At 43.7% G+C, this 12017-nt stretch overlaps 1 protein-coding gene across 36 annotated transcripts in view; it reads left to right on the forward strand.

Moving 5' to 3' along the window:
- Window positions 1–12017, forward strand: part of GPHN (gephyrin) — a 264147-nt gene that overhangs the window by 80901 nt on the left and 171229 nt on the right. For all 36 annotated transcript variants that reach the window (XM_075843629.1, XM_075843622.1, XM_075843624.1 and 33 more), the window contains exons 3-4: window positions 10046–10103; window positions 11735–11827. In XM_075843629.1, coding sequence (XP_075699744.1) covers window positions 10046–10103; window positions 11735–11827 — 151 coding nt within the window. The remainder of the gene's footprint in view (window positions 1–10045; window positions 10104–11734; window positions 11828–12017) is intronic.

Raw genomic sequence — 12017 nt, forward strand, 5'->3', positions numbered from 1 at the left:
ATGGGAGTCGTTGGAGGCATACATCTGAGGTACACCTTTTTTTTTTTTTCATGTTTGTTGACCCCTGTCCAACATCCGCCATATATATATATATACGGCGAAGGTTGGGGGGGGGGGGGTGGATGTGGAGCGTGTTCACGGGCTGAGCCCACTCCATAAGACGAGCGTGTTGGCTGTATGTTACAGCGGACACTTTACTGCAACTAGCAGGATCCCGCTTGTTCAACCCCCTAGTTGCCATGGTCACTAGCGATCGCTGCATCTAAGTCCTTAGAAACGGGGGCAGCACCCTCTGACGTCCCATTGGCCCTCCTGCAACGCGATCGTGGGGTGCCGATGGTTGTTTTGGCAGCCTGGGGGCCTAATGTACTTTGTACTTCTAGTAAGCGAAAATCCTAATATACGGCAATACATTAGTATTGCAGTATATCGTGCAAGCGATGATTCAATTCCTCAGCAGGGACTTACAAAGAAAGTAAAATACATTTAAATAAAGTTTTTTTTTTTCATAGATATTATAAAAAAATAAAATATCAAAAGTTCCAAAAACTCCCCTTTGCCCATTTTACTTCAAAAGTAATGTAAAAATAAATAAAAAATTAACATAACTGGTATCACCGCGTCCGTAAAAGTTCAAACTATTACAATATAACATTGTTTTACCCGCACGTGAACGCAGTAAAAATATTAAATCGCCAGAATTGTTGTTTTTTTGGTCAGATCATCATCTCCTACAAAAAATAAAATAAAAAGTGTTCAAAAAGTCGTATCTACCAATAAAAACTACAGCTGGCCCCGCAAAAAATAAGCCCTCACATCGCTCAATCGACGGAAAAATAAAACGGGAATGGCTCTCGGAATGTGGCGACACAAAACAAATTTTATTTTGAACATTTATTTTTTTCCTTACAAAAGTAGCAAAACATAAAATAACGATATAGATTAGGTATCGCTGTAGTCGTATTGACCCGCAGAATAAAGTCGTTTTTACCCCGCGGTAAATGTAAATCTATATATATACTTTTATATTATTTTTAGCTGTAGTTGTATTACTTTACATATGTTTTTAAGCACCATTGCTTAGCTAGAGCCACTGGACAGCGGGTAGCACACGGGCAGGTTGGTAAGAGGCTCTTCACTATGGTTTCCATACCAACCATCTTGCCATCCGTCTTTGTCACTGGTTAATGCTGCGGGGCTTGAACTCAATGCTTATCGCAGGCTGTTCATTTCTTTAGTAAACTATTTCGGGGATGACAGAAAGATGCTATAACCGGTGTAATGTGAATGTTAGTTGAAGGGGGTTCTTCTGTACTAATATACATGAATATGTACTGACAACTACCGTAGGTTACCTAGTCATCTAGATCCCTTTATTTTATTTGGTAAATGCATATTTTAACGTGATGTTATGTACGCAAGTGGCATTCTATATCTGGTTCCCAGCTCTTCCTTTCGTGCCATTTGCTCTATAATTATTGCAGGATAACGGCTGGATAGCATATGATAGATGGCTGTACATTTTAGTATACTTTGGCAACGTTCGTACCCATGTTCCAATGAAGGCGGCACTCAACCGATGGTGCACAAAATGCATGTGGGACATAGGCTTACCTTGCGGTCCAAGTCGCAATGGCTCGGGGGGGGGGGGAGGGTTTGGCCGGCATGTCCTGTGCTGGACGTGATAACCATAGCTAAAGGCCGTTTACATGAAGCGAATCATTCATAACGATCCTTGCAGGAGGAATTGAGAAGTTTCCTCCTGGCCCAGTAAGGAGCGTCATTGTTCCGCTCACGTGAGAGAAGTAGATAGTACTACTGTCAGCATTTTCACATCCCGCCAATGCTGACAATGATTTTTATGTTGGCACGATCTGATCTTTTTGTGTCTTTAAAATTGACAATTAGGCTATGTTCACACAGAGTTTTTTTGACAAGTTTTTTGACGCGGAAACCGCGCCGCAAAACTCGTCAAAAAGTGCCCTAAAATGCTTCCTATTGACTTCAATGGGAGGCAAGGGCGGTTTTCTCCCGCGAGAGAAAGAAGGGACATGCCCTATCTTCGGGCTTCAATTGGAGGCAGAGAAACCTACTTCGCAGCGTTTTAAAAACGCCGCAAAAATCGGCGTACAGGAAGAGGAAAATCTGCCTCAAACTTCCAAACGGAATTTTGAGGCAGAAATTCTGCCTGCAAAAAACTCAGCGTGGACATAGCCTTATGGTTCAGATTGTACGGAAACAAATGAATTGTAGCGATAATTGCCCAGTCTACAGCCTCATCCACACGACCGTGCTCGTAATTACGACTCGTAATTACGAGCACGGCCGGCCACGGGCAGCCGGCCGCTTTTGCGAGCCGTGCTCCCATTATAAAGCATAGCAGCACGGCCCGTAAAATGAAAAAATAGAACATGTTCTATTTTTTTAACGGCACGGGCACCTTCCCATGAGAAAACGGGAAGGTACCCGTGACTAACAGAAGTCTATGGGCCCGTTATTGCGGGTCGTAATTACGACCCGCAATAACGGGTGTTTTTACGGTCGTGTGCATGAGGCCTAAGGCCTCATGCACACGACCGTATTTTTTCCCACCCGTAAATACTGCCGTAAATACGGGTCCGGTGTCACACGTATTCGACCTGTTTTGCACCAGTATTTACGGACCCGTGCCCGTAAATATGAGTCCGGTGTCACCCGTATTCCACCCGTATTTACGGGCACGTTTTTGGCTGCAAAATAGCACTGCACTAATCGGCAGACCCTTCTCTCTATCAGTGCAGGATAGAGAGAAGGGACAGCCCTTTCCGAGGTAAAAGTAAAAGAATTTCATACTTACCCGGCCGTTGCCTTGGTGACGCGTCCCTCTCTTCACATACAGCCCGACCTCCCTGGATGACGCGGCAGTCCATGTGGCCGCTGCAGCCTGTGATTGACCTGTGATTGGCTGCAGCCGTCACATGGCCTGAAACGTCATCCAGGGATGTCGGGCCGGATGTCGAGAGGTACGCGTCACCAAGGCAACGGCCGGGAGACCGGACTGGAGGAAGCAGGAAGTTTTCGGTAAGTATGAACGTCTTCTGTTTTATTTTTTTACAGGTTGATGTATATTCTGATCGGAATTCACTGTCCAGGGTGCAGAAACAGTTACTGCCGATCAGTTAACTCTTTCAGCACCCTGGACAGTGACTATTTACTGACGTCGCCTAGCAACGCTGCCGTAATGACTGGTGCACACATGTAGCCACCCGTCATTACGGGAGCTCCATAGACTTCTATGGGCTGTCCGTGCCCTTATTACGGCCTGAAATAGGACATGTTCTATCTTTTTCAACCGCACGGGCACCTTCCAGTAAGAAAACGGGAAGGTACCCGTGCCCAATAGAAGCCTATGAGCCCGTTATTACAGGTCGTAATTACGGGAGTTTTTACGGTCGTGTGCATGAGGCCTAAGGCCTCATGCACACAACCGTATTTTTGTCCACCCGTAAATACTGGCGTAAAGACGGGTCCTTGGTCACACGTATTCGACCCGTATTGCATCAGTATTTACGGGCACATTTTTGGCTGCAAAATTGCACTGCACTAATCGGCAGCCCCTTCTCTCTATCAGTGCAGGATAGAGAGAAGGGACAGCCCTTTCCGTAATAAAAGTAAAAGAAATTCATACTTACCCGGCCGTTGCCTTGGTGACGCGTCCCTCTCTTGACATCCAGTCCGACCTCCCTGGATGACGCGGTAGTCCATGTGACCGCTGCAGCCAGTGATTGGCCTTTGATTGGCTGCAGCGGTCACATGGGCTGTAACGTCATCCCAGGAGGCCAGACTGGAGGAAGAAGCAGGGAGTTCTGGGTAAGTATGAACATCTTTTTTTTTTTTTTTTTTTTACAGCTTTATCTATATTGTGATCGGTAGTCACTGTCCAGGGCGCTGAAACAGTTACTGCCGATCGTTTAACTCTTTCAGCACCCTGGACAGTGACTATTTACTGACGTTGCCTAGCAACGCTCCCGTAATTATGGGTGCACACACGTAGTCACCCGTAATTACGGGAGCCCCATAGACTTCTATGGGCCTGCCCGTTCCGTAATTACGGCCTGAAATAGGACATGTTCTATCTTTTTCAACGGCACGGGCACCTTCCCGTAAGCATACTGGGAGGTACCTGTGGCCAATAGAAGTCTATGGGCCTGTAATTACGGGAATTTGTACTGTCGTGTGCATGGGGCCTAGGGCTATGTTCACACTGTGTTTTTTGCAGGCGGAATTTCTGCCTCAAAATTCAGTTTGGAAGTTTGAGGCAGATTTTCCTCTGCCTGCACGCCGATTTTTGCTGCGTTTTTTGCCCGCGGCCATTGACCGCCGCGGGCATAAAACGCTGCGAAATACGCTTTCTCTGCCTCCCATTGAAGTCAATGGGAGGTCAGAGGCGTAAATGCCTGAAGATAGGGCATGTCCCTTCTTTCTCCCGCGAGGTGGTTGAAATCAGTGGGAGGCATTTTAGGGCCGTTTTTGACGAGTTTTGCGGCGCGGTTTCCACGTCAAAAAACTCGATGTGAACATAGCCTAAATGGGCCTTAGAAGGTGATACAGGAACTTTTATTAACAACCTATCCGTCTCTAGAAGCCTAAAATATCATCTCATCTCGGCTCCTTTAGGTTAGGTAGCCATTAGATATTTAAAATCTGTATTTTCCCCCATTTATCTTATCCATTTTTTATTTCATCCTAGGTGGGAGCCTTAAAGGGGTTGCCCACTTTTTACATTGCCTATTTGTTAGAAGGGTCTCCTGAAAATAAGCTGATCACAGATTGTCCCGCTGCTGGGACCCAGAGCGATCAGCTGTAACCTTTAGGGTAACTTGGCGACAAGTCTTTAATTTCCCTGTAGCGCTACTAGAGGTGAAATAAAGCATTGTATACTGCCTATTGAAATCAATGTGCCGTCCATAGAACACATGGACGCGCTGGGTTCTCCGGGGAGACACTTTTTACGGCTGCTCTTCACTCCAGCTTATAGGTGGAAATCAAAAACGAGGAACCGTTTGGGTAAACGCTGTTAAAGAAAACTTGTCAGCTCTCATGACAAGTCTTTTCTAATAAATACTTGTATTCCCCATGAAATAACAATGGAGCATCTTTTCTTAGATTTTTACGTTGTGTACCTTTTGTTATTCCTCCTAGAAATGTATGAATAAATTGACAACTGGGTGTTACCAGTTGGGGGCGTGTCCCTACACAGACTGGCAATGTCCAATCAGAGCTGACATAGTGAGACTGTGTGGGGACACGCCTCCCCAACTGGTAACACCCAGTTGTCAATTTATTCATAATTTTGTAGGAGGAATAACAGAGGAACAGCATAATGTTGACTTCTAAGAAAATCGGTTACAGAATTGGTATTTCATGGGGAATACAGGTATTTACTAAAACAGACATGTCGGGAAAGTTGACAGGACGTCTTTAATTCAAAATTCCCTAAAAAGATTTTTGATCATGAGTCCTCTAAACCAGACAACCCCTTTAGCCTCGTACTCCGCTCTATATCCTAACTGTCTAGTTGTTTTTCCCTATGTGGGAGCCCCAGGTCGCAATTTAGGCCCCTCATATTGTGGCAGGTTGACTTCCTTTTTGGTATATTTTTTTAAGCTGCTTTTTAAAAAAGTTCTCGATTTTCTTTTAACGTTCTTATGCAGAGCAGTAAATCGTAGATCAGATGGAAAGTCGGCATATAATGCCTGAAGTTGGGAATTAAGAAGATTTCAGGCAGGAAAATACAGTGAACTGTCTCAATTTCCAGCCATCGAATGCTTCAAAAGACGATCCCCGCGACCCCCACAGTGCTTGCCGCAATATAAAGAGCTCAAAGCTTTTTTATCTAACCTTTCAGAAGTACATCTTTTAAGTTTATCATTTCGGGAACGTCTGCCTGAATCGGTCTACGGCTTCATCTAATTTTAGGTGCTTAATTTCAGAAATGCTCTGGGTCTCATGCCGGTCATATCGCCTACAATTCTCTGTATTGCGATCTTAAAATAAAACAAATTCTTTTATCATTTTGGATAGTTCATCCATATCTGTTTGGCAGTACTTCAATGTGGGCCAATTAAATAGGAGTAAAGATGATTAAAGTGCAAAGCCCAGAGTAAAGAATACAAATCGAATTTCTTGCTTGCATTGTTTTCTGGTTTCCATGGCTACGTCCAGGGCTTTGCATGTACCTGTACTGGAATTTATAGAATTAAAAATTAAAGGGTAACTAAACGTTCCATAATCTTCTGACATGTCATAGTGACATGTCAGAAGTTTTGATTGGTGGGGGTCCGAGCAATTAGACCCCCACCAATCGCTAAAACGAAGCTGCGGAAGCGCTCGTGTGAGCACTCAGCCGCTTGGTGTCTGTTCGGCTTTTTCCGGAAAGCCGATGTATCGGAGTACGGGCTCATAGACTTTCTATTGAGCCCTTACACCGCTACAATGATTTCCGTAAAGGGCCGAACAGAAACTAAGCGGCTTCTGCCGCTTCGTTTTAGCGATCGGTGGGGGTCTCAGTGCTCGGACCCCCACCAATCAAAACTTCTGACATGTCAGAAGTTTGTCGAACAGTTAGTTACACTTTAAATAACTATTAACTATATTTTATAAATTAAATATAGTGTGTATGTATATTGGTATATCTTTTCTTTGTACCAGATCCAACCTTCCGCACCTCTTCTGTATGCCAGTCCACTTCTTCCCCATGCCAGTCCACTTCTTCCTCATGGTCTGTTATATGCCAATCACATCCTCTGTAATACCCTATGCACACAGGTCTCAAATATGGCGGCTAAGTATTCTATGCTGTACTATAGTACACCTCTGAGAATCCGTAAGAAAAAAATATAGCCTGCTCCAATGCATGGTGTATTATAGAGGTACAGGGGAGGCACCACACAGTGGACCGTAAATCTGCAGGGAGGCGGCGCTGTGGTGCTGGATTTGGCCGTCTGTATTATTGGATAGGTTCGACCTTCCTGCTCCATAAGCAATCCTCTGATTAAAGCATGTCTATCATCCAATTTCTGGGGTGTAATCAGTATCTGATTATGATATGTTCCCTCGTAGATGTTCAAATAAATGATATTACTAACTTTATAAGTGTCTCTTTGTGCCATTTTACAGTAATTAACACTTTGAAGTGAATAAGTCTAAAGGGTTATCTCTTGTCTGAATGAGTCTAATGACTAAGTGACCAATCAGGTGCTAAATCCTGTATTCTAAAGGCCCTATTATATCGGCCGCCGATAAAGAGACATCGTTATTTGCTCCTGTCACGAGGAGCTTTGTATAGGGACGAGTGGTCGTTACTCCGATCGCTCGTCCCCATACGTTATTATCATGTCGGCAGCGCGTCTCCCTGTTTACACAGGGAGATGTGCTACCGACAACGATAATATTTTACTTTTTTTTTAAACGATACGATCAGCAGATGAACAAGTGTTTGCTCGTTCATCTGCTGATTGCTGCCCCGTGTACACATGGCAGTTATCGGCAACGAGCGTTCTATGAACGCTCGTCCGCCCGATATTCGCACAATGTAAAACCCCCTTAGGCTGTGTTCACACAGAGTTTTTTTGCAGGCGGCATTTCTGCCTCAAAATTCAGTTTGGAAGTTCGAGGCAGATTTTCCTCTCCCTGCACGCCGATTTTCGCAGTATTTTTCATTGCGTTTTTCGCCCTCGGCCATTGAGCGCCGCGGGCATAAAACGCCGCAAAATACGCTTTTTCTGCCTCCCATTGATGTCAATGGGAGGTCAGAGGCGTAAACGCCCGAAGATAGGGCATGTCCCTTCTTTCTCCCGCGAGACTGTTTTACCGCTCGCGGGACAAAGACGCCTTCGCCTCCCATTGACATCGTATTACGGTAGACTTTTTAACAATTTCCTTAGTTGGTAGTATATTGACAAAATACAGACTGCTTCAAACAACAGCCTGTACTCTGTTGATAGATTTGCATGGCCACAGCAGGAAATGTAAAATTTCTCAGCCGACCTGCATGTATAGAATCGAAGCACTGCTGCTGCTGTTTTCTTTAAAATAATTTTGATATCACTAGGGTAATACTATTTCAATGGTTGTCTGGTTTAGAAAACCCTTCAAATGCCCTCTTTATGGAATTAGCAGTAAATAGAGAGGGGTCTTTTAGCCAAAGTAGAGAGCAGCTCCGACGAGTGTCTAATTCTGGAGGACCCTGTTGTGTAATGCTTCATTTCCCCTGTGGTGGTGCTGCATGAATATGTAACACTTACTGCAGGGTTTCACCACAGATGCAGGTGATCGCTGGGGGTCCATGTGGAAGGACACAATGTCATCAGCTGTTCATTGGGAAACCCTTCTAACAAAAAAAAAAGGATTGTCCAAAGTGGTCAGCCCCTTTAAGCGATTCACGTTTATTAGTGTAGGGTAAGCAGATGTTAACATATTGCAGCAAGGGATTGATTTAGCCTTTCTTGACCCTTCTTTTGTGATAAATGTTCATTTGTTCTCCTGCTGATTGTATTTTTATAACATTATAAACTGGTCGTCGTTGTCATTTATCTTATTGTTATATTGCGGGAATGAAAAGTGTTTATTTTACTGTTGTGTGTTATCAGTCATTCTTATTTTTATATATTTTATGTTAGTGTACATTTAGTACTTTCCTAAACGATTTTTGCATTATTTTCAGAAATTTATCAACTCTACTCCATTTAATATTGTGTTTGGTTTGTAAATGTCACTGTTTTTATTACATTACTATTTCCATAACTGCCTATTACTATAATGGAGATAGTTTTGGACATACACAGCCAGCTATGGCGGTAAGCGTCTTGCCCACCTGTCTGCTAAAACTTACTCTATTTGCCCCTTTTACAATCCACCCTTGATGATGAGCCTTAGGCCCTGTTCACACAGGGGAAAATGCACGCAGGAAAAATCAGATTTGCACTTTGTTGCCGTGGTTTTTCTCTGCGTTTTTCGCCCGCAGCTATGGAGTGCCATGGGCAAAAAACGCAGTGAAAAACGCTTTCTCTGCCTACCATTGATTTCAAAGGGAGGTCAGAGGCTGAACCGCGGCACGAAAGGACATGCCGATCCCCCCCCCCCCCCCACGAGCGGCTAAAAGCCACGTGGAAAAAAAACACCTCCGACTCCCATTGAACTCAATAGGAGCCAGTTTCGGACGTCTTTTGGCGCTGATTCCAACACGGTTTTCATGTCAAAATCAGCGTGTACTGGCCCTTATCAAGCAATGTATCCCTATTGTCCTTGAAATGTGGGACCTACTAAAATGTGTCAAATGGAGCACAGGCACTACCGGTGACCGATGTATATCTCTTAGGTTAGGAGCACTGGCGCCTGTAGGAATAGATGGGTTGACGGGGGTTCATGCTATGTACATATGTAGATATGTATGTTCATGTGTAAAGTACAAATAAAAAAAATATATACTACATATATACAACACAAAAACGCAAAAAAATGTTTTTATCAACAGAAACGCAGATACAGGTTGCATGAAATATTTTTGGCCTATTTGCTGTTAAATTGAATTTCTGCAAATTATATGTTTCTCCTTGGCTAAAAATACTAGTAGAAATTTCTCATATTTAGCGTGACCTCTGATTCTCATGATGCCCTACGTGTCGTGGATTTGCCACGGAGTTCACTATTTGAAATGGGTACAATCCGATATGGGGCAGAGATATTGCTTTGCGTCTGAACAAACCCTAATGGCCGTTGCCCACGTGGGCCGTTTTTCACGGCAACCGAGTGGTACCCGATAGTTTTCACGGACCTATTCACTTTATCCGGTGAATCGGGTACGTGAAAACGGACCCGACTTTCCGATCCGTGAAAAGATAGCACATGTCCTATCTGTCCGCGGACCACGGACGCGACTGTCGTGTGCATGACTCATCATGGTTGGAATTTTCCTTTATGTGCTTATGTTGTGTTATTATGTAAAAGATATTGTAACCTCTTTACCTGACTGTGAATGTAATAAGATTTATGTTTCCAATTGTAGATTGGGTGGGACTATATCAGCGTATAAGATCGTGCCAGATGAAATAGACGATATTAAGGTATTGTATTATATTATTAATCCTCATCGTGAAAATGTAATGATGAATGTTCATCATAAAGTGGTTGTATCCCTCTGCCTTGTTATAACAGAACACGCTTAAATCATCTTTATTAGTTCTTTATTTTCTACTGTGCAGTAATATGAGAATTCGTGGTTTCGGGGTATTTTGTAAACGTCAGGAGCCTCCGATGTTACACCATAGTGTCGGGTTCATACGACGGTTGTAAAAACAACAACAAAATACACAACTGGAGACGGCCCCATAGTAGTCAGAGCAGAGCTCCCTTTAATAGTAGTTAATGCCGTGCCCCCTCCCCTTTTGTTGTTGAAATACTATCTCCCTCCCCTAATTTCCCCAGGTATGAGAACAGACTCCACACTCCCCTAGTAGTCACAGCAGGCCCTGCCACTTTCCCACTAGTCATACGTTTTTGTATATGCAAATAGGACCTCCCCTTGTTACCTTCTGTGGAGACCTTTGCTTGCCTGAATAACACTTTCCTGTTCCTTTAACAATAGGGACATGTTCATGTAGAGTAGAGTTATGCTGGAGACACACATCTCTGTCATTATATGTCAGCTACTGTTTGCGGTCCGTGACCACTTCTGCCAAGAGAGGGAATCACCTGGCTACCAAATGCATGAAGGGTAGGGAGCAAAATTTAAGTGCCATGACCGATTTTCTACCCACTATGATAGTTGGGTTTTGTCCATCTATGACTTAGGACCTGTTGACATCTCCGTTAGAGGCTCCGTTAGGGGCCTCCGTCACAGGTCCAACTGGAAACTGTAGCGTGCTGCGCTATCGGCTCCTGTAAATCCACGGGCATTCCAACGGAAACCAGACTAAACCCATTAAACTCATTGGGTTTCATCCAATCTCCAGTTGTCTCTGTCGTTCAACGGAATTGGCACTTCGGTATTTTCGTTGTTCTGCTTTTCTGACAGAGGTGAACAACGGAAACACGAATGCAGATGTGAACAGGCCCGAAGTCTAAAGTGATACTTTTTGAGCAATATGCAGATGCTACTTTATTAAAGTGGTTCTAAACTAATCAGAAGGGGGATCTCTGGTTTGGATAATCCCTGATCGCGGGTGTTTCCTTGCTGGGACATCTTGCATTCAGCTGTTCTCATCGGTTTATTAAGGTGGCTACACAAATGGGGACCTCCTCTTGTTGCCTTCAGGGACGTGATAGGGACGTGTTCGTTAGACATGCTTTCAGGTCCTCGATGAAGACTGAAGGGGCCAGGGTCCTTGTGAATAAACAGTACATGTCCTGAAGTCTTAAGGTGCCAGGTGAAGAATGGTTGGCCTCGGGTTACCACTAACCAATTGGTCACAGTGTTCAATTCATCGGGTACGCTTACTATGATGTGAGAATAGCTTTTCATCAGGTTTTTATTTATTTTATTCCCATTATTTTTGGTTTCTCAAAGTACCCCAAAAATTTAAATACAAGAAAAACGACAAAACACAGAAGGTATCTAAACAGAATAGTTGCGTCATTGTCTTTTTTACAGACCTATACTCATTATCATCGAAACTTCTATATAAAAATGCACAAGTTACATAACTTTTATCTTTTCCAATAAGATGCCCTTCCTGACATTGATGTCTTTTGCCAGGAATCTTTAATAGACTGGTGCGATGAAAAAGAACTTAACTTGATTCTAACAACAGGAGGAACTGGGTTTGCGCCACGAGACGTTACACCAGAGGTGAGATATACGGTACATATGTTTTTATGTGGTATCAATAGTCGAATATCAGTAGTTACTTATGTGTGGCCAATCCTTTTAAATGCCCGACGATAAGCTGATCTTGGGGTATCCTTTTGTTGGGTCGTCCCCTCCCCATCATTGGCTGCTATGAAGACGGCAACTCTGTGGCTAGCGGTTATTTCCCTCT

The sequence above is a fragment of the Rhinoderma darwinii genome, chromosome 12, assembly GCF_050947455.1.
Source record: "Rhinoderma darwinii isolate aRhiDar2 chromosome 12, aRhiDar2.hap1, whole genome shotgun sequence".
Classification (NCBI taxonomy): domain Eukaryota; kingdom Metazoa; phylum Chordata; class Amphibia; order Anura; family Rhinodermatidae; genus Rhinoderma; species Rhinoderma darwinii.